The sequence below is a fragment of the Maniola jurtina genome, chromosome 6 (genome assembly GCF_905333055.1).
Source record: "Maniola jurtina chromosome 6, ilManJurt1.1, whole genome shotgun sequence".
NCBI lineage: Eukaryota > Metazoa > Arthropoda > Insecta > Lepidoptera > Nymphalidae > Maniola > Maniola jurtina.
Window position 1 is genome coordinate 10,871,229 of NC_060034.1, and position 23,260 is coordinate 10,894,488.

Consider the following 23,260-nt stretch of genomic DNA (forward strand, 5'->3'; position numbering starts at 1 on the left):
TTAATTACTAAATACTTTTTTTTTCTCTGGTCTGGCTTTACAAAGATTAGCCAATGTCAAGTTTGTAGTTATTTGTAACAATCTGACGCTTTTCAGTCAGTTCTAACAAAAAAAACACCCCAAATAGGCAGAGCACGCCCGCCAGCCAACACCAACACAGACGAAGTCCGCCAAAGAGTATATACCTAATCACTACATTTATTCTTGCAAACCATAGACTAGTAATCCAGATTGTGATCCGGATTGCAAACTGTGAAGTTGTGTTTTGCTACGAATATTCATAGTTAAAAATTTAATAAAAATCAAGTCTATGTTGCTTCAAACAAATTAGATGGCATCTTCTCGTATACAGGTAGGCAGCTGCTTACGTAAATTAAATTTGCACAAACATTTTTCGCAAGCTGGCAGTGCGACCTTGCATAATAAAATCAGACAGTAGGTAAGCGCAGACTTGAGACTACCAGGTTAAATATTATTTTTTTTAACAGGCGACGGCTCGCCACTTGTCTAAGACGTTTAAGAAGAAGACTAGATTTGAAATCGGCATAGCAACTGAACTTCCTCCTGCCTATAAGAAATTCTGGCGTGAATGGAAGGTATTGAAACCTGCAGCAGTTCATTTCATACCCCAGGAGAGCAAGTGGAAACGTGACGAGCTGACTGGCGAAACACTGCCAGTGCAAAATGTACCATTACCCCTGAAATATCCTGGTGAAATACACGAAGGACTATGGGGTGGGGAAGCTGTGTTAAAAGGTTAGCATAATCCATCCATCCTTTTCCATCCATCCTTTTCACAAAAAAGATGGCATTGCTTTTAGATCTTCAATTTAGCCCAAAGATTGTGTACAACTGAATTAGTAGTATTTGTGATACTGATAAGCAAGTAGGTACACAATTTATTTTAAGCAGCATCAATTAATGAATGTTATCTTAATATTTATTTGTTAAATTCAGAATAATATTGCTTGAGTATACAGAATTTATAATTATTATATGATCTTTAAATGTTCCAATAAAAAGAATTTGCTTTGAAATTAGTTATAATATGGCTAATTTTGCTGTACGCAATCACTAAACTTAAATGACAGGCCTAATTATATTGGTATCTATTTCATAATTCTCCCTGTGGAAAATGATAGCACTAATCTTAGACTTTTCAATTTAGTTTAGAGATTGTTTGAGATTCCTTGGCTTAATAATTTTAAATCAAGTGTTAAAGACTAACTTAAGATATATACTAACTTATAATGTTACAGGTTTTCAAAAAAGGGACCCTCGTCGACGCAGAGTCCCACATTACTGGGTGCCTGTCCTCAAGAGGACTGTTGTGAAATCTGAAGTCCTTAACACTCACCTATCTGTTACTGTAACGGATAGAACAATTAAACTAATCAATGACCACTATGGGTTCGACCACTACTTGCTCAAGACACCAGCTTGTGACTTAGTATCAATGCTAGCCTTAAAACTGAAACGACAGATACTAGCTGAACTGATGAACGGATGCCCGAGATATGAGCATGATCCTGCCAAACAGATGGCGGTGTACGAGGAATATAAAACATACTTGACCTCTGTAAGTTCAGGAATTAACTAGCTGACACATCCTAGCTTTGTTCAAATGGTATTTTTGTAAATTGATACAAGAGTGGAATTCCCCAACATCAATTTTCATGGATATAACTTAAAAATAATGATGAACTTTCTACAAAGTTTTATCCCCTCTAGAGGGTAAAACTTTGTAGAAAAAACTTACCCCTATAGGGGTTTATAGGGGTTTTCAAAACATGTATATCTTAATTTTTTAACCAAAAGCCTGAATATCAATTTACATCTACTTATGTACTTGTGTTTTGTTTTTGCCATGGGACTAAAAAAGATGAAACTATAACTTAATATAGAAATACTTAACTTTCATACTACTATTGTATAAATCCAACTTTTCAGTACACACCAGAAGAAATTGAGTGGTATGGGCTAACATGGTATGAAGCCCTTAGCAAAGTAGCCAAGATGAAGGAGGCTGCCAACAAACCTGTTCCTTTAAAAAATATCTATAGAAAAAACCTAGTCGAAAAATTGAAAGCAGCTGAAACAGAGAGTGATAAGAGCTCTCCTGATGATATATCGTAAGTTTTTTTCCCTTTATCGATCACATTCAAACAATATTTTAACAAATATCTTTAGTGTTCATTGTATTATGGGCTTTCAGCCATAGATGCTTACAATATACTTAATCCCTTACTTTTCAGAATCAGTTCTTTTATCCCTTACAATTGTACAAAACACAACCTATCATTTGCTTTGTTTCTAATATACACTCACCACTGATTGAATGTAGTTGCATTATAATTTTGCACACTGTCTGCTGCAGTAGGTTGTATTCAGGTCTAACTATTGTACTGTTTTGTTTATCTGTTATTTACTGTCTGTATATCTATCTGTTAGTTAATGTTAAAAGATATTTTAACATTTTTCTGTGCAACACTGCAAGCTAATGACAACGGCGCTATCTATATGTGATGTGAAATTAATTTTTTTCGTGTACATATTTTATATTTTTTTTTTGTGATGTAACAACAAATTCACGCTTTTCGAATTTTTGCCTTTGCCACAGCTTAGCTTTAAGCACCCACTATCAATTAATGTAAATGTACATGAAAGCAAATAAATAAATCTGAATCTGAATCTAAATTTATTTCTGTTTTTTATTTTGCAGTACAACAACATCTTGGCTGTCAAAGATGAATCCATTTGGCAAGAAAGACGAAGCTTAGCGTGTTGAGTAGGAATATTTTATTTTAAATTGTTGTGTTATACACAAAATGTATCTTTGAAATAAATAGAAATATAGATATTGCTGCCTACCTACTATGATTTTTATTTAACAGTTTTTTTCTAAAATAACGCTAAGGTGGAGATCTGTAGAGCGCACTTTGAATTTGCTTAGACTCAAGACACTGGTAAAACGAGACAGCGCTATACTGCTGACATGAAACTGTCTCGTTTTAACTGAAGCTTAAGTCTGAGCAAAGTCAAATTACGCTCTATAGATCTCAGCCTAAGAGCCAGCGGAAACAGATGGAGAGGAGTGTTCTTTCTTTTCAATAACTAAGTACCCAGTTTTAAACCGGGCCTCTCAGCTCAGTCGGTGTGCGTTGCGTCTAAATTATATCAACTGTTTTATTGATCTAATTTTATTTTTAGAAAATAAAAAATAACTTCAATAAAAAATGACTTCTAAAGACAAATATTTATTAAAACATTGTTTAATCTTATAAGTAGGATATAATCAACAAATAAACAGCTGTAGACATCCACCCCATAAAAAGGGTAGACTCAATAAATTGTAGTTAACAAACGCATGCTAAAATATAATACTATGTGTAAAAAATACTACCAATTCATATTATAAAGATTATATAAAAATAACAATATTTAGTAGGACAATAGGTATGTTATTTTTTTTTTTTTATTTGCAAAAGTAACAAAAATATACTTCTGTAATGAATAAACTAACAAATATTATTGTAACAGTTATTTTCTGAAGCTTTAAATAATATACTAATTAATTACCAGATCCCTAAGAAATCTTTATCTTATTATCAAAAGTAGCCATTATACTCTGCATTGTGTTAAGTAACATTTGCAATAAAATATTCTGATTATAATATTATTTACTTGGGTACAATAATTATATTGATATAATTATAATTTATGGTATGTTTTACAGATAACTAATTTTCTAAGTTCTAGTCTAAGTATTTACACATTTGCCAACAATGTTCGCAAAGGTGCGAGCGCGACGCGAGATACATAGTTCCGGTCTCGTCTTCGCGCGGTGCGGTGGCGAGATTATGTGCGACAGTATTAATGTCGTTGACAGCAACGGCGATTAGCGAATGTGTAAATAAAAATATGTGTTATAGCATGTATATCTAATGGATGTATTTATGTGAGTTATTTTCATTCCAAGTTCGTATAATGTTGCATACACACCGACAAGCTCTAAGGCTGGTTTTACAGTGACGCTTACCGTCCGCGCGGGCCATCCGCGCGGCTATGTAACGATCCAAGAGACGCAAAGCTCGTGGCCCGCGACGCTTACCAACCGCGCTGGCGAAAGCGTCACTGTAAAACCACACTAACGTAGGATTTTATTCGCGTTCGATTTCGCGACCGTGGTATGAGTAAAAAGGAAACGCATAATATAGCGTGTCAAAGACCAACGAGTTTGGTCTTGTTTGTGACGTTCATTGGACCCGTGCGCTGTGTATGCACCATTATAGTAATTTTGTTTATAAATATCTATAAAAGGTGTGCCAATAACTGCATGCATTAAGCTTAATATAACAAAAAAAGTAGATTAATATAAAGGTGGTCTTAATTATACTACATTGTCTATCTATTAAACTAAGTATATTTAAGCAATAGCACGTCATATTTTGAGGCCTACATTATGCTAAGATGAGGATAGTCGGCATTTGTGGTTCCGCACCAGAACTGAAACAATGGAAAATTCAGAAATTAAAAGGTACTCCTCTTAAAACACCATCACAGATATATTTTAATACTAGTTTCTGGTAAATATAATATGTACTACAAAATGTGTGATGTCCGAAACCAATGGAAGTGTCAACATAAAATTCTAACTCAATCAGTTGAAGGATGCGCGAACGCATAGATAACGAACAGACAAACATTTATATTTATATCTAAAATCGAATCTAAATATATTATAAGCAGAAAAGTCCTGACCCATTAACATCCAGCTCAATTATTCGACACGCAAAGCTGGATTTTGCATGGACGTTCATTTTATAGTCAAAGGGACCAACTACGTCATAATGCCCTGTGTACAGACAAGTTCATGTATACCTAAGTGATGGCGCACTCGATGGGTACGTCGTGCGGCAGACGCTCGGTCAGCAGTGCGGCAACAGCACGGGCCAGGTACGTCATAGTGCCGTAGCTGCCACTGGGCGCGGAGTCGTAGAGGTGCTGGCACACGCCGGCGGCGCCTCCGCACACGAGCGCGTTGCCGCACGCGCTGGCCGCACAACACAATGTTGCGTCGCCGTTGCAACGCATCTTGAAATTAAAACAAGATAAAGTTGAAAACTAAAACCCAACTGCCATCGTCTAAATAAACGCTGACATATTAGAGTAAAATTATTTTTCTGTCGCTTGGTATATTTTAATGTTGTACATTTATACTCATGAACTCAGAATTTTTTCCTCTTTCATTTGACTTCCCATTCGATTCAATAGCAAAAAAAAATTTTTAGAGGCCCCCACTTTTTTGATGTAACATCCGTTAGGACCATTTTTTCGTATTTAAATATAGCCTATGTCACTCAGACCTTTACAACGAATCAATTGATACCTCATTCATCAAAATCGGCTCAATAGTTTAGGCGCTACAGTGGAACACACAGAATCTGGATACATACATACATAGACTGGTAATAACAAATAATAACAACCGTTAAATAATAACCGTAAAATAATAACCGTCCCTTTTGGCTTTGCCGCAATCGGGTAAAAAAAATTGAGTCAGCAAAATGAGCCAATCCTTTGCTGTTCTTAACCTGTAACCTAACAATTTTTCGAATAAATAAAGTCATAAAAGTTACCTGGTCCTCTAAGAAGATTTGATTAGCTTTATGCACTAGGTGTTCCACCGTTATCATTCCTCCCAGTTGGTTGACAGCCTTATACTCCACAACCAATGTCAGCACCATCAGAGCCTCCACCACCAGCTGCCTGTATTCTGGCTGGGGAATCGAATTCAGGACAGTTTCCACGGCCAACGCGAATTTCAACTCTCCTGACGTCATCTCTTGGGTCAAATTTTGTTGCAGCAGTTTGCCCTGGATCACTAGACCTTGACACTGAAACAAATTAAAAAAAAAATATGGATGGCTTTTGAATATTACAAGCGCAAGTCTTTAAACTCAACTGTACTGACAATTGTCTTCAAACTTGGTTCAGACTTGGACAGACGAACTCTTCTTAAAGTCTAAGCTCAAAGCCTGGTAACGAACTATGAAACGAAGCATAAGAACTAAGGGTGAGATCTATAGACCTGTAAATGTAAATTTTCAAATTCTGAGTCTTTGTTAGGCTTCTAAATCTTAGATCAGATGGTTTGATCTAAGATTCAGGAATTAAAAAGAGTGTAAAGTAGAAGATATTTACCTTTTCCAAAACACCCCATACACGCGGATAGAAGTCCCTGGGAACCCGGTTCAAAGCACCGTCGAGTCTCCTACGTCGCAGCCACTGGCCTTGCCGATCTGGTTCCGCTATGGGCGCTGTCACAAACACCAATTTACTGGCTAAGTAAACGTCTTCTAAACTTAAGCTAATATAACGTCAGTGAAGTTCTAACAGCGCGTAACTCAAAAAGTCTACTTTACAGGAGGGTAATAAAACCGTACAAAATATTCGTTAGCAACCCTTGACGTATATTTCCAGAAAGGATTTAAAATGAAGTTATTGACGAAATAAATGACGCTATGATTCTGATTCGTCGAATTAAAGCGGGTGAACTATCTTCTTTGAATGGCATTAAAATGTTAAAACCCAAAAAATTACTTATGCACAGAACTTGAACTATATATGATTCAGAACAACATAAAATAGAATAATCGCCTTCATAAATTTGCTATAGAGAAGCATGTACGCAATTAACCTTAGGATTAATTTATCTATATCATTCTTAAACTAAAGAAATTGACTATAGATTCCTAATACTGTTATTAGCTAGGCTGTTAGTTGTTACCAACCTTCATCAATGGTGCCCTGAAGTCCTTGTCCTTCCAGTATAATTTGAGATTTCTTTGTATAGCGAGCCGACTTGTTGCTCACAATGGAGAAGTTACCGCGACCCACTGCAAATTTTTCGTGAAATAAATTTTCAAACAAAATATGATGCTGTGTCATATTTACCTGTATTTTAGACAAATTGGTGCAATTTTTATTGAGTCCGAGGTGTATGTTGTTGAAGGCTTAGGACCAAAGTGTGATAACTACAACGTTATAATCGCAATTACTGCCTATTGACCGACATTTTCCCACTATTGGTTAATATTATGCACAGCAGCTGTTTGAAGCAAGTGTATCATAAATTCGATTGTCGCAGTGTGATTATCACATCTTCGGTTCTAGCCTCTAAGGTACCTAACCATAAAAGGACCAGGACTAAGTTTTAGTATAAGCACGCAGGAAATATTATAGTAGCGAAAGTGTGTTTGTTTGTTGGTTTGTCTTTCAATCACGCCGCAACGGAGCAACGGATCATCACGGTTTCATGGATATAGTTGAAAACTTGGAGAGTCGGAGGCTATTTTTTTTCTCGAAAAATTTAGAGTCCCCACGGGATTTTAAAAAACCTGGACTAGACCCGGACGAAGTCGCGGCCATCATCTTATGTAATATATAAAGGGACAAATACGTCAAGTGTTTACATAATATAAAATAGGAGATTTAAAAATTATAGGTAAATGAGGATTTTTCTTATTTAGACAAGTATTTTTAAAAAGTTTTCAAAAAATCCCTACTGCGGCTTACACTGCATCTTTGAGTAGTTACGAGCGGACATAAAAACGGACATATACAGGTCAAACACATAACTTTTCTGTTGGGCTTCGCCGCAGTCGGGTAAAAAAGGTAGAATTAGCATGGGGGAAGTGCAGTAAAATTACAAGATATTATAAAACACAGGGGCACATTCGACATAGCAAAAAGCGTCGTTCACACAACGAATTACTCGCCTCTCTGGTCGTACTTTTGTTTTATACCGAAAATTATTGAATACACTGAAAAGACAATCGTCTATTAGTTCAGGCGCTGATGTGATGAACCTTAATGAATACTTATATTTTGGATAAAGCATGATAACTTACCGCTGTTAACAGCAAACTCCTTGCCGCTAAGGATGTGATGAAGGAGGTTCTTCATCTCAAAAGGTGACAGGTTCAATAAATGTTCGGACGCCTCTTCACCGTCACAGGACAAGGTGCGAGATAATTCTGTTGCCATTACCTTGAAAATGTAACCGATTTTTTATTATAATAGGGTCTTGGACTGTAGCAATGAAATGATATGAACTTTTGTATAGCGGTAGTTTATGGGGCTAGAATTCATTCATTAAACAGAGTAATTTAAAAAAAATGAGTAAAATTTACCATAATTAATTATTATTAACGTCACGCTGTACGGAAGGCGATTAATGGCGTCACAAGACGTAAACGACTACAGAACGACTACAAAGATTAGTTATTTTTCGAAAAACATTCAGATTGTATGTCCTTTTCATTATGACAGATTTCAGGTTTAAATAAGTGATAAGTAATACCTGAATGATAAGTCCAACTCTGAGCCGCAACATCTCCAAGAACAGCTGCGGTTCGGTGCGTATGAACATGGCAAGATACACCAGCAACTCTTGCGTTAACATCGCTGTACTTTCATCGTCGCCATAGGCCTAAAATAATAATTGTACCTAAGAATTTGTGTTTCCCCTGTTACACTGTCATTGGTAATGATTTTGAGGTTGAGCACAACAAAGTTTTAGAGCATTCATATCTTTTCCTTACTTATGTAATAAAAAAAGGACAGATAGACGAACCCAATTTAAGTTAGAACCGTCAAACCTCGTGACTTTAGGTGCCAGTCGTGAGCCTATTGTTTAAATTTGTAGATTGCAATAAAATTTAGTCATTAAATTTAAAATTCATTTTCCGTCCCTTTTTAGCAATATTAAAAAGAATGAGATGCAGATACTCAAAATTTAGTTTAGTAAAAAAAAAAAACAGAACTGACGCCATTGTGACTTTCTGTTGTATACAATCTCTAAACTAAACTAAAATGACATGTCTAAATATGTTGCTATCTCTTTCATAATGTTCCCTGCGGAAAATAACTGCGCTAGATTGTTGTAAATAGCCGCTAAATTGACAGGCCTAAATCTATTGCTATCATTTTCAGCAGGGATGATTATAAAAGGGATGGCAATATATTTAGATCTGTTATGTGAGTTTAGAGATTGTGTACAACAGAATCAACCACATCACTTCTACAACTAATTTAGATGGGACCAGATTCCATTTAAATAAAAAATAAAGGAATATAGCGCATTACCATCATAGACTTTGACAATATAAATAAAAATTAAATTAAAAATTTAAAAAACCCCCGACACATAAACCTCTAAAAAGTAAAAAATAATAGGTAAATATGTATGGGCCCTTTAAGAATAGTATAAATAGTAAAGTTTTTATCCAAGTGTTCGTTGCGTCGGGGGACCGCTAAAGACTATTCTTTCTACAACAGCTGATGACTTTCATAGTTTATCATAGGTAGCGGTCCCCTGGCGCAACGAACACTTGGATAAAAACTTTACTATTTATACTATTCTTCAAGGGCCCATACATATTTCCATCCATCCATCCATCAGCCTGTATGCGTCCACTGCTGGACATAGGCCTTTCCAAGAGCGCGCCACCAAACACGGTCCTCCGCCTTCCTCATCCACCCGCTCCCCGCCACCTTCTTCAGGTCATCGGTCCAGCGGGCAGGAGGTCGTCCCACACTGCGCTTACCGGTACGCGGTCTCCACTCCAGAACACGTCTGCCCCATCGGCCGTCGGTTCTACGACAGACATGACCTGCCCATTGCCACTTCAGCTCGCTAATCCTTTGAGCTATGTCGGTCGCTTTTGTTCTTCTGCGAATTTCCTCGTTCCGGATTTTATCCCTGAGAGTGATACCCAACATAGCTCGCTCCATAGCGCGCTGAGCGACCTTTAGTTTGTGGACGAGGCCAACTGTCAGTGTCCACGTTTCTGCTCCATACGTCATCACAGGTAGGACGCACTGATTGAAGACCTTAGTCTTAAGGCTTTGCGGTATCGACGATTCGAAGACCTGACGTAGCTTTGAAAATGCTGCCCAGCCCAGCTGAATTCTTCTGTCAGCCTCCTTGTCGAAGTTGTTCCTGCCGAGTTGTATAATCTGGCCGAGGTAGTTATATTCTTGAACAACTTCGATGCTAACATTCCCGACGGTGACGGGTCTTGAGATAGCGTGCTCGTTAAGCATTACTTTCGTTTTGTCTATGTTCATCTCAAGACCTACTCGTCTGGAAGAACAGCTAAGCTCGATCAACATTTCCTCAAGGTCCTGCAGCGATTCAGCCAGTAGAACTATGTCGTCCGCAAATCGCAAGTGTGAGATATTTTCGCCATTCACGTTTATGCCTCGACCTTTCCAGTCCAATTCCTTAAACACGTCTTCTAGGGCACAGGTGAAAAGTTTCGGGGATATTACATCTCCCTGCCTCACACCTCTTCGTATAGGGATTGGATTGGTTTGTTGGTCTTGGACTTGGACGGACATGGTGGCGGAGTCATACAAACATCTCAACACTTGGATATAATGCCAGTCGACTTGGCATCGCTGCAATGAATCCAGAACAGCCCAGGTCTCGATGGAATCGAAGGCTTTCTCGTAGTCCACAAACGCTAGACAGAGGGGTAGATTATACTCTTGAGTCTTCTGTATAATCTGCCGTAGCGTGTGGATGTGGTCTACGGTACTGTAGCCTTGTCGAAACCCCGCCTGCTCCGGAGGCTGAAATTCGTCAAGTCTTCGGGCGAGACGATTCGTAATCACCCTCGAGAACAGCTTATAAATATGGCTTAGAAGTGAGATTGGTCTGTAGTTCTTAAGCAGACTTTTATCTCCTTTTTTGAAAAAGAGCACAGTAACACTTCTACTCCACTTTTCAGGTGTTATGCCAGTTTTGATGACGGTATTAAAGAGGTCTTTAAGCTTGTTGAGAATTGGCTTTCCTCCTGTGCGCAGGAGCTCCGCTGTAATACCGTCATCACCTGGGGCTTTGTTATTCTTCAGCTGCCCGAGAGCTATACCAATCTCGCCTACGTCGATATCCGGGAGGTCATCGGTATAGTGGCGCACAAGTCTCGCACGTTTGTCGTTCGCGGTTTGGGTGGGTGCAGGTTTTGGAGCATGGGCAGAGTAGAGCTGCCCGTAGAACTGCTCGATCTCAGCTAACACCTCTGGTTTTGAAGCAACCGTTCGGCCATCCGATGCTCTCAACTTCGTCAGATGGCTCCTCCCAAGACTCTTAGCGAATACTTTAGCCCCTTTATTGCGTTCGATCGCATCTTTTATACTGCGGGTGTTGGCAGCACGGATATCGAAACGTATTCGCTTTTTAATGAGCTTGTTTAGAGACCGCCACTCTGGCGAAGTTGAGGACATTTCCCGTCTCTGCTGCATCAAATCCAGGGTCTCGCTAGAGATCTTGGATGGAGAGGTTTTGCCTTCTTTTCGACAAAACTTACCCCCCACTTCCCGAACGACATCCACAAGATCGCCATATTTCTGATCAACTTCTTCGGTGGTTTCCAGCAATTCGAATCGGTTCCTAAGTTCTATTTGGAACTTTTCTGTTGCATCTATGGGTTGGCATGGTGTAGGGCGAAGAGTTGACCTCATCAGACGTCGTCTCTGGAGCTGAAGGTTTATATTAAGAGAGCCTCTTACGAGTCGGTGATCGCTTCCAGTATTAAACCTGTTAATCACGGAGACATCTCTGAATACATCCCTACGATCAGTCACGATGAAGTCAATCTCATTTTTGGTCACGTTATCGGGGCTCTGCCAAGTCCACTTCCTACGAGCACTTTTCTTGAAAAATGTATTCATTAAGAACAAACCTCGCCTTTCTAGGAAGTTGACCAGCATTTGCCCCCTGTGATTCCTGTCACCAACTCCATAGGGTCCAATCCTCGATTCGTTGCGTTCTTGTACTCCCACCTTTGCGTTGAAGTCCCCCATAACCACCGTGAAGTAGGATTTGGTGGTCTTGTCCATAGCCTCGATGATGTCTTCATATACGGCCTCTACTTCTTCATCAGAGTATGTCGACGTGGGCGCATAGACCTGCACTATTTTCAGAGTATATCGGTGGTTTAATTTAACTATAACATATGCTACCCTCGTCGACACACTACTGATCTCCACGATGTTATTTGCGAGGACTTTGTTGATCAGAAATCCCACTCCGCCTTGGGATGCCTGCTCGCCTTCTCGATGATAGAGTACGTGACCCGATTCTAGTGTCAGAGTATCCTCGCCCTCTCTACGGACTTCTGACAATCCTAGAATATGCCACTTGATTTTTTCCAACTCTATCTCAAGTTCGGCTAGGCTTTCATCCGACCTCAGTGTCCTGGTGTTATATGTTGCCAAATAAAGTCGTTTGGTATGGTAGCCATCCGTAGCCCGGTGATTCTTAGCACCCCCTGCCCTGCCGTGACCGCGACCGCTACCGTAGTCGGGAATAGCAGGACTGCCGGGAACTGGGGGCCTTTGTCTGTTGGCGCTGCTCATTGGAAGTAGTGCCCATACTGACCACGCTGGGCAGGCGGGTTGGTCAGCGCAGGGCTGTAGGCTGCTTCGCACCAGTGACGCTGCTGCCCGTCTCTGGTCTGTGCTATTTTAGAGCCCAGCAATTTGGAATGGATATCCCGCCATTCTTCGGTCGTCATTGCCTCGTTTGCTGATTCGCAGGGGGCACCACGTGCAGGTGAGGTTGACAATTGGGGTGCTAAGATGTTAGTGCACCCCCTTACCCCCTCATTTTACCCCATACATATTTACCTATTATTTTTTACTTTTTAGAGGTTTATGTGTCGGGGGTTTTTTAAATTTTTAATTTAATTTTTATTATGTACCTTGATTATCAGATACCTGAAAATTGGCTGTCTAAGCAAGCTAGCACGTAGGCTAGGCATGCTTTCTTAGTACTTACTAACACTACTCAATCGTACATATTTCCTGTGTCAGAAAATACGTAACCTCTGGTGGTTCTGGGATAAAAGTAATAAGAAAACCAGAAAAGAGCTAACTTCCAAACGGCTGAACCAATTTTTTTGGATTATAGCTAAGAACACTCTCGATCAAGCCACCTTTCAAACAAAAAAAACTAAATTAAAATCGGTTCATTCATTTAGGCGCTACGAGGCCACAGACAGATACACAGATACACAGATACACACGTCAAACTTATAACACCCCTCTTTTTGGGTCGGGGGTTAAAAATGAAACTTAAAATAATCTTTCTTCTTCTAATCTAATCTTTTATATTATGGTCAAAAAAATCATTACCTTTTTATCATTATTTCCTTCATTTTCTCGACGCAAAGACTGCATGCAAGGGAATAAATAAGTAAGTATACAAATTTTTCGTTTTTCAACATATTTGATTATAGACTCATTCCCACTAATACCTACACTACCGATTAGTTTAGCATTGAACTAGTAAGACTTTTTTCCCTTTCCCCAGTAGTTCAACTGCATCTAAATCCTTTTAGAAGTTGAACAACTGGGACAAAATTGGTGGTTTGCCCACAGCGATCTGTTTCTAGCGCACGAGCAAGCTGATTTGCACTTTATTGCGGCGTAATAAGAGTCGCTATTTATTTAAACCTCTTTACAGAGTGATCGTTGTGTATCTGCAAAGTACTACTAAATGTTCTATGTTTACTACTTACCACATGAATCAACTGTCTCAACTCGTTCTCAGGTAACGGCGCAGTGATGGTATGTTCGTTGTTGGGCGGCATGCCCACAGTGATCTGTTTCTGGCGCACGAGCAAGTCTGTCACAGCCTTGGCCAAGTCTTCTACACGTTTGCCCAACATGCCCGCGGTGTGACGGACTAGACCCCAGAGTTTTTGGGTACAAGCTTTCTCGTAGAGAGCTTTGAGTAAATCCTTTACTGTTACCGCTTTCCCGTTTTCTAGCATACCTATTTTAGTAAAATATTTACAATTCAAAGTAATTTTTGTATGTAACAACAACAAATAGAATAAACTAGCTGACGCCCGCGACTTCGTCCGCGTGGATGTAGGTTTTTTAAAATTCCCGTGGAAACTCTTTGATTTTCCGGGATAAAAAGTAGCCTATGTGCTAATCCAGGGTATAATCTATCTCCATTCTAAATTTCAGCCCAATCCGTCCAGTAGTTTTTGCGTGAAGGAGTAACAAACATACACACACACACACACACACACACACATACAAACTTTCTCCTTTATAATATTAGTGTGATAGTAAGGTTGATAGTAAAAGTTGAATAGCAGATTTTTTTTATTTCAATGAACTTTAACAGAGTGCTTACGATTTGTCAAATGAATCTAGCACTGGGAAGAACCTGCATGAAACTCGGCGGTTGCTCGTTTAAATTTACTTTGGGTTACGTCATCATGACAAAATTACTAACTTATGCCCGTGACTTCAACCAGGTGGGCTACACAAATTTTAAACGCCTTTTTTACCCCCTTAGGGGTTAAATTTTCAAGAATCCTTCCTTAACGGCTGTCTAAGTCATAATAGCTATCTGCATGCCAAATTTAAGCCGGATCCGTCCAGTTGAGCTGTGCAGGAGTGGTTTGAGTAGATCAGTCCATCGGTCACCTTTTCCCTTTACATTTTAGATTCATCATCATCATCATCATCAGCCTGTGGACGTCCACTGTTGGACATAGGCCTTCCCTAAAGAGCGCCACCAAACCCGGTCCTCAGCCTTCCTCATCCAGGCACTTCCCGCCAGCCGCTTTATTTACATACATTTTAGATTAGTAACTTCATTTTATGCTTGTCCTTAAGAAATAGTTTCTCACCGGTACTGAAGTCCAGTCCATGCGTGTCCACCAAGTACTGTAGTATATCGCCCTGTTCGTCGAGATTTTCCGTTTCTCGTAACATCGCTATCAGTTCGTCGGTCTCCTGCTCGGCGAATGCCAGGCTTTGGCTTTCGGATATCGTTCGGTTTCGCAATGGTGGGTTCTTTACTACCGCTGAGAGTGTGAAAAAATAGAATGAAATAAAATTAATTAAAAAAAACCCGGCCCAGTGTGAGTCAGACTCGCGCGCCGAGGGTTCTGTAGTCGGGTAATTTTTTCGTCATTTTGCACGATAAATCAAAAACTATTATGCATAAAAATAAATAAAAATCTGTTTTAGAATATACAGGTAAAGCCCTTTCATATGATACACCACTTCGTATAGTTATCTTACTTTGAAAATTCAAACACATTTTAATTTTTTAAAATGTTGTAACCACAAATTCACCGTTTTCAGATTTATTCCTTTACTTGTGCTATAAGACCTACCTACTTGCCAAATTTCATGATTCTAGGTCAACGGGAAGTAGGTTTTCGTGATAGACACGACGGACGGACAGATAGACAGACAAGAAAGTGATCCTATAAGGGTTTCATTTTTCCTTTGGAGGTACAGAACCCTTACAAAAACAATTTTAGCCATGTAAATCTAATATTCCCCTTTCCCCTCGAACTAAGCGTAAAGCTTGTGCTAGAAGTAGGTACGACAATAGTGCAACCTGTGGGGTTTGAACCGCCGACCTTTCGGATTTCAGTCCGCTCCTTTAGCTGTTTAGCTGTTGAGGCTTCATGCTCTAGGTTTATTATGGAAAATCTCACAAACCTTCTTCCTTGCGTGGTGGTGGAGTAGTTTCCTTTGTAATTTCGATTGTCGGAGTAACTACGCCCAAAGTAGTTGTCGATGTGCCCCTAAGTAATTAAAATTTAATATCAACACAAGCAAATCGAAAAGTCTTAAGTAATTAAGCTATCCTTTTTCATAGAGAACATTGTGAAAAGGACGGCACTAATTTAAGGGGGGTAGTAATTGTATCAAGCGAATGTTATAGGTATAAAGACCTAGAGGAATTGCTTGAATTCTATGCTTGCAATTGATTCATGATTGGTTAGATTGCTATGCAATTTTAAATCGTCTTAATTATTGGCTGTTGAGTAAGGCTGAGATTTATGTAGCGATATTTAAAACGAAACTGGTATATTGCTGATATAAATCTGTTTCGTTTTAACTTAAGTCTGAGTAAAATCAAAGTATGCTCTATAGATCTTACTCTAAGTCTTTAGTTTGCGAGAACCCTTTATTTTTGCTAAGAACCACATTATCACTATTATATCTTCATTCACGCCGCAACGAAGAAACAAATCGACGTGATTGTTTGCCTTTATAGACAAAGACCTGGACCACTGACAATGACATAAGCTACTTTTTATCCAAGGAAATCAAAGAGTTCTGGTAACTGGTACTGAATAGGAGCAAGGGTTTTTTTAAGAACTACTTTACCCCTTCTTTCAATTTTACCTGTTTCTATCTTAGACTAAAATCACCGTGTGCAAATCAATGCATATGATCAAGGAATCTTAAGAATGAATTTCGGGTAGATGATTTAAAAACAATGTTTTAAATAGTAAATTAAAAATGCTCACTTGGTAAAGGCTCTTTTCTTGGCTTCTTCAGGGGAGGGACTGCGTCCGAACGCTGGCGGCTCCAAATCAAGCCACGATCCTTTCTTTTCCAAGTGTGGACCTACGTTTTCCCCTTCCATGCCCAAGGTTTCAGCTATAAACCATTTTAGACTCAGATTAACACCTTCATTTTATAAGATACTCGTACACACAGTTTCAAACAGATTACCAAGATAAATATTAAAAAATTCTGTTATGGTCTTCTCGAAAAATGTTTAAAAGCAAAAACTGTTTTACCACAAAAGCGTAAAATTGTTGTGGTAAGACAAAGGTTGGAAATAGTTGTCAAAGATATAGGTACCTACTCGTAAGTTTTTGTTCAGTGAAAACAAAGTGGTCAGTGTTTAATTCGGGCATGATGTACAGGGATGATTCCCAACGTTTATCAGTTAGCGATGATAATGCAAATAACTTACAATCCACATTAATGGACCTCGTTTTCTTGATGGCGCCGCGCACGGACATGCGCCGGCGCAACATCCGCGAGTTCTTCAGGCCCGACGGCTGAGACAGGATACTGAACTTGTTGCTGAAAGATTTCAGCAAGTGATCCTCTAAGTAGTTGTGCACTTGCGGGTTCAGTTCTGTAATGTAATGACACGCGACCGATCTAAGAATAGATATTATTTGTAACAATCATGGACGAATAAAAAAAGGGCGGACGGAGTGTCGCTGGACTCCACCACGAAGCGCTCAAATAAGCCAGCCTCGCGTGGAGGTACAAGAGGTCACGCACACATTCACCATTGCTTTTGTTTATTTCACTCACACATACTTGCACCGCCGCCATTGCAGAGCTTCAATCCTTTCTTAGCATCAAGTAGTCCCCCATTCATTCGTCCATGGTACGAATACAATTATTACCCGATTACGGCGAAGCCCAAAAGCGTTATTATATATTTGAGCTGTATATCGGTATATGTATGTATGGCCATTTAAATTATTATTTTTGGTAACGGGTTTTGCATTTGATTAGATAAAGGTAAACCATCTAGGTAATTAGACATTGTAACTTAATATGATGATGTATTTATTTTAAAATATAAGAACTACATGGGCAATATACCTACTCCTTAGTAATTTGGTAAAGCAGAATTTGCCTATTTAGTAAAACAAGGCAGGTCGACCCACACAACTGATTTATTTTATCAACGCCTACTCTCAAGTATAATATAATTACATTACAGCCAGTGGCGTGCAGCTCATAGAGGCATAGAAATACTGCCTACCCTAGTTGTAATAAATCAACACTTATTTTCCATTATGAGTTGACCTGCCAGAAAATAGTTCATACCTTAACGCTTACCCTGGTTTTAAACCCTGTGCACGCCACTGATTACTGCCTATTTACACTAAGTTGATAAAATTTATAGGTACAGAAATGATGAGAACTGAAACTTACTGTCTGGATAACCATCCTCTTGGCTGCCCAAAAAACTCAAATTCGTGATAGCAGATGTACTCAAAAATTCACCGAGGTTACCAAGAGTCACTCTTGTACCGTTAATGTAACCTGACTTTAATTTCTTCATAGTGGTTATCATTGCCATGGGAATTTTGCCCTGATCTGAAAATATGCACCATTAAAAACCCATCACAAGATTTAAGCTAAAAAAAGCGAAAAGAGCAAAACCGAAAACAAACATAAGCTAAAGTATTGTTTGATGAATAATTACTTTTTATTATTAGTAACCAAAACCACTCATATAATACTTAGATATTATTAAATTACTGGATAATTGGTCATAAAGTGTAATAAGAATATGAAACAATGGAAATTAGATTTTATTTAATCTGTGCTATGTACTTGATTTCCACTTTGTTTTGACTATAATATTGTTGCTAATTTGGTTGTACAGAATTTAGTAAATTATTTATTTTCACTACTTTGTGGTGTGTGGTGTCATAAAAATAGTAGGTAAACAGTTTTTCTGAGTGAGACGACATGATATCGTTTAGTCCTGTAATCTCTTAACCGGAAAAAACCGGATCATTTGAACTGGAGTCGTCTAAGTCTGAATGCCATAGACGTATATTGTGTAAGATTTGCGTACAACCAAATTAGCAGCACAATCCTTTACCAATATTATCGTTTACCTAAAAGGTAATGTGTAGCTAGTAAAGTGATGGTAGGCCGCCCCAGCATTTGCTTCCAACTCATGCCGAGAAAGGCGACGTTCGCTGTGAACGTACTCGCGAGCAAAGCCGGGTCGCGAGTCATGTAGTACTCTTCATAGTCGAAATTCTAGTCATGCCGGGAAATAACATGGAGGATAAACATTAAAGACTGTCGTGTAACATGACAGCTTTAAAATTATTAAAAGTTAGTAACTTTTATTTGCTATTTATTTGGTTATACTATGTTAGTAGGTACTTAAAGAAATATATTAACAAAGGGATAAAACATAGTTAACTTCGTACGCTTTCGATGAAAACTTTACTAATACAATCAGTGGCTTGCACCTGATACATGCAAAAAAGCATTGGATTTTCCAAAAGATTTTTTATAACCCATATAAGCATAAATTTTTCCAATTCGTATCATCTGCTTACAAACCGGCACCCTGGTGCACGCCACTGCCATTACTCTGTATGCATTATGAAGTAGGGAAATTGTACAATTCGCACCCAGTATTAAATTATTATAACAACGCAAACATATTAGTTTACTTTAAAGCACACAGTATAGGGTTAAGCAAGCGAAAGAAGTGCAGAGGTATAAAACAATACCTAAATACATCTGATTCAAAGTCAATACAATGAGTGGACGCCCGAGCAGGTTTTGCCACGAGGATTTCAAGAAATAAATCTCGGCTTTTAGCATATCAATCATCAGTTCATAGTCAGAAGCGATGTAGAAACGCTTCATATCAGAAAACTATTGAACCAAACAGAACAAAATTTAAATATGAAAAAAATAAAATGTACTTATAATGTTTTATCCAAAAATCTGTATTAACAAAACAAAATATGAATCTGTTTTATTAAAATAATAATTTAAAACATAATCCAGCACCTCTAGTTAGTTAACTTCAAGGATAGATAAAGGAAGCCATAAAAGGAGAAAAACAAGAAAAACAATAAAAATTTTGAATATTCTGTGTTAAATAAATAAATAAGATAATAAAATACAACTTAATAATTTACAATTAAATTATTTGCTTCACTTGTGCTACCTAATTTCAATATTTTTTTCCAATAAAATTTGCAATTGAACAAACAGCATTGGATCTATCTTTTTTTCTGCTTTTCTTTAATCTTTTTAAATTTTATTTTTCAACTTGTTTATTATCTGTTAAAATAAAATGATTTCTTTTAATTTGTAAAGACAACACTTACCTGGGGTGTGAAGGCAAATATACGCTCATTCAAGGAATATAATTTGCTAGTACTCAGAATTCCGACATCACGTGATTTTCTTCCAGATAATCCAAGTTTCTTGTTGCGCCCTGTGGACACAAAAATAAAACTGAGCTAAAAATTATGATTATGTACTTATATACTTAAACATTTTGCATTTTTAGGGTTCCGTACCTCAAAAGGAAAAACGGAACCCTTATAGGATCACTTTGTTGTCTGTCTGTGTCTGTCCGTCCGTCAGTCCCTAGTGTCTGTCAAGAAAATCTAAAGGGTACTTCCAGTTAGCTTAGAATCATGAAATTTGGCAGGTAGGTAGGTCTTATAGCACAAGTAAAGGAATAAATCTGAAAACCATGAATTTGTGGTTACATCATTTAAGAAAAATTAAAATGTATTTAAATTTGCAAAGTAAGATAACTATACCAATTCGGGTATCATATGAAAGAGCTTTACCTGAACATTCTAAAACAGATTTTTATTTATTTTTATGCATAATAGTTTTTGATTCATTGTGCAAAATGTCGAAAAAAATACTCAAGTATGGAACCCTCAGTGCGCGAGTCTGACTCGCACTTGTCCGGTTTTTTTTAAATAATTATTTTAAGAGACAATTTGCTTGGCGAATATTCTTCTCAATATGGCTACAATATAGTGCATTCTAAATCTAAATTAACCTAAATTAAAATCTAGCCAGTAATCACCTTATATATAAAAGAAGGAATAGGATTGGCATTGAGAAAAAAAACAGAAGTTAAGTATTAAGGTTAAAAATATTAACATATGGTGGAGGTTCTAAAGGTGCTTATCCTTTTTGTTCAAGTGGGTACAAATCCCTAAAAATAATGATAACATACATTGGTAGTCTACCAATCCACACTGGGCCAGTGTGACAGATTATAGCCTAAACACTTGTCATCCTGAGAGGATACCAGTGCTCAGTATTATCAACCCATTGCCAGCCCACTGGCTAGCAGTGGGTTGATAGTGATTATATTATTAAGAAAACACTTAGATACCTAAATATGTATAAAGATGACTGAGGACTCTAGCTGGCTGTACTTCAATAGGTGCCACTTCACTAATTGTTTGAACGTGAAGGTCATGTTCAAGTAGTTTATCCCTTATCTCATTGTCTTCTGCCAATATTACTATTTGGACAACCACATCTGGTTTCTTTTCTGAGCATAGTCTTCTGTTTAGTGGATCCAATTCTCCAACTGCTAAAAATCCCTGGAATTGAAAGAAAAATTTGTCAAGTGTGAGTCAGATTCGCACATGAAGGGTTTAGTACCATTGATCATACAAGAAATAACACTTTTTAATTTTTTGGCAGCCATTTTGAAATTTTTATTATTAATTGTTATAGCAGCAACAAAAAAACATATTCTGTGAAAATTTCTACTCTTTACCTATTACCGTTCAGGAGAGACAACCTACTGATAGACATGCGGGTGAATGGATGGGTGGATGGACAGCACAGGCTTAGTAAGAGTCCTGTTAGCATCTTTCGGGTACAGAACCCCAAAAAGGGCTTCTTCAAATAAGTAATAATTGACAGTATAGTGTGACTTTGTTGACTTTACTAAATAAATATTCTTGTTTTATTTTTAAATCCATGACTTCATCCATGTGGATTTAGGTTTTTGAAAAATATTCTGGGAACTCTGCTTTTCCAGAGTGAAAATTTGCCTATGTCAATTTCCAGAATGCAAGCTACCTCTGTACCAAATTTAATATAAATCAGTTAAAGAAATAGGCCTATAAGAATCCTGTGGGAATGCTTTAATCTTCCAGTATAAAAAGTAGCCAATATCTGTCCTCGGGATGTAAGCTAGCTCTGTATCATCAAACACAGTTAAACTGTTGGGTTGTGAAAAATCCTTCATTTAGATTACTTTAGATAGAGCACCTACATAAAAAATCTGAAAGTTCTACATCTGGACCTAGAGGTTTGAGCTAAATACATAGATATTGTTGTACCTCTTGTAATAATTTTCCAAGTATATACAATGACTGGCCCCAAATAAATGGGCATCTTCCCATTGGTATCCGTTCTTGACTGCCAGGCACAACTTGTTCTTGATCAGCTTTATCTGCTGGCACAGAATACAATTCAGGAACTAATTTTATCCCATCATCTTTCCTTATCATGATTTTTTCGAGCCTTTGCATATAGTCAGTGACATTATTCTTGTCCCCTTGGAAGCAGTAGTCAAGTATGAGGTAACAGAAGAATAAAGGCCATTCACATTCAATGTTTTCAAACATCCTTAACTCCCATGGTTCATAATATAATCTATTTGGATCTTCCCGAGGGGTCTTGTGCCCATCTCTCAAGAATCTCTTGCAACCATATTTTCCTTGAAGCTTTGTCACTATTGTTTCTCTAGTCTTAGTTATTAACTGAGGGTCATCAACAGCGAATGCTGGATAACTAATGATTGACAGCAAGCCTGAATCCAACTCTTTGCTGTTGGACTCTCTAGGTAGCATTGACTGTAACACAGCTTGGCATTTCTGTGCCTCGTCTGCTAGCACATGTATAACACTTGAAGGCCCACCACGGGCACCGAAAAGATCAAGCTCATTCATAGCTTCGAGAGCAGCTTTAGCCATACCGATTGAACTAGCATTTAGCTCAGGTAGACCATGATTAGTTTTGTCACCCCGTTCCCATATTCCATAATCTGGGGTGCAATATGCAGACTCTATATAAAAAACTAAATTCTGAATGAAAGCAACTTCATCTAAAGAAAATACTATTTGCAAGCCTGATGCAGTCATCTGGGCAAGTATTAAGAGGTATAGTGAAATCGCATCAATTTGGAGATGGCCCCACTCAGTGTCTTTAACTACAGTTTGGCCAGTTTTTGATGAATACTTTGCATGGAGGGAATCTAATGGATGCTGAGTGCTCTTGAATTTTTCTACCTTGTCTTTTTGTTGCATCATTGCCATTAAAAGTCCTGAAAACGTTATAAATATGTAAGTGCGGTAAAACGTGAAAACAAATCAGCAGCTGCTTTGTTTTTTAGAATACTATAAAACAAACCTCTCATGAGCTTAACACAACTTTGTTCTAGCTCGTATGTTTTGGCGCGATCCTCATCCTGGTCGGCGATCTTTTTAAATGCCATGGACAGCCCCCATACGGCCAAGATACAGTAAAGGTTGTCCCTGATCCAGGCATGATCATTGTGAGGACTGGCTGGGAACAACCCCGTAACCGGTTGCTGGTGATCTAAAATTAACTTGTGCACAACTCTTTGATAATAATCTAAACGTACACCCGAATTGCTTCGGGTCCTCATTTTTGTTCACACGATGGCGCACTTTGTATTTGTAATTTTATGTCAATACTCAAACGAGAAAACATTCTAAATACATAATTATTACTAATTAGTTACTTCGATTAATTTTTAATTTTGCTGATTCTTCTCTACATACAGACATGTCATTTGAAAGTCGTGACTCGTGACTGTCACCACAGACCA

At 38.1% G+C, this 23,260-nt stretch overlaps 2 protein-coding genes across 5 annotated transcripts; one reads left to right on the plus strand and one right to left on the minus strand.

Moving 5' to 3' along the window:
• The first annotated feature begins 192 nt into the window (after window positions 1-192).
• LOC123866355 (39S ribosomal protein L28, mitochondrial) lies at window positions 193-2,874 on the plus strand. The gene is made up of 5 exons (XM_045907874.1): window positions 193-352; window positions 489-756; window positions 1,260-1,579; window positions 1,951-2,132; window positions 2,723-2,874. Exons 1-5 carry the CDS (start codon window positions 332-334, stop codon window positions 2,778-2,780), a joined length of 849 nt encoding a protein of 282 aa, XP_045763830.1. The 5' UTR covers window positions 193-331; the 3' UTR covers window positions 2,781-2,874.
• Window positions 2,875-3,225: 351 nt separating this feature from the next.
• LOC123866326 (probable phosphorylase b kinase regulatory subunit alpha) lies at window positions 3,226-23,239 on the minus strand. Of its 4 annotated transcripts, none has more exons than XM_045907808.1 (19): window positions 22,819-23,239; window positions 21,747-22,732; window positions 20,783-20,996; window positions 19,746-19,855; window positions 18,504-18,651; window positions 17,809-17,973; window positions 16,823-16,990; window positions 16,368-16,500; window positions 15,550-15,635; window positions 14,724-14,900; window positions 13,593-13,849; window positions 8,366-8,494; window positions 7,914-8,052; window positions 7,782-7,826; window positions 6,795-6,899; window positions 6,205-6,320; window positions 5,640-5,897; window positions 4,882-5,094; window positions 3,226-4,506 (listed from the first exon to the last, which is right to left on the minus strand). In XM_045907808.1, the coding sequence occupies exons 1-18, from the start codon at window positions 23,075-23,077 to the stop codon at window positions 4,882-4,884; spliced, it is 3,708 nt and encodes a 1,235-aa protein (XP_045763764.1). In that variant the 5' UTR covers window positions 23,078-23,239; the 3' UTR covers window positions 3,226-4,506. The 4 variants fall into 4 exon arrangements, with proteins under 4 accessions (XP_045763764.1, XP_045763763.1, XP_045763766.1 ...); XM_045907807.1 differs by lacking the exon at window positions 18,504-18,651 and adding an exon at window positions 19,137-19,284; XM_045907810.1 differs by lacking the exon at window positions 7,782-7,826.
• Between the last annotated feature and the right edge of the window lie 21 nt (window positions 23,240-23,260).

Bases quoted from the DNA above. Each gene is read 5' to 3' on its own strand.
- LOC123866326 (XM_045907808.1), bottom strand. From the start codon at position 23,077: ATGAGGACCCGAAGCAATTCGGGTGTACGTTTAGATTATTATCAAAGA. The intron at 18,652-19,745 runs GTAAGTGTTGTC...CGGCATGACTAG, and splicing joins TATTTGCCTTCACACCCCAG to AATTTCGACTATGAAGAGTA. The intron at 13,850-14,723 runs GTGAGAAACTAT...TTACTAAAATAG, and splicing joins TGGACTGGACTTCAGTACCG to GTATGCTAGAAAACGGGAAA.
- LOC123866355 (XM_045907874.1), top strand. From the start codon at position 332: ATGGCATCTTCTCGTATACAG. The intron at 1,580-1,950 runs GTAAGTTCAGGA...CCAACTTTTCAG, and splicing joins ATAAAACATACTTGACCTCT to TACACACCAGAAGAAATTGA. The intron at 2,133-2,722 runs GTAAGTTTTTTT...TTTATTTTGCAG, and splicing joins AGCTCTCCTGATGATATATC to TACAACAACATCTTGGCTGT.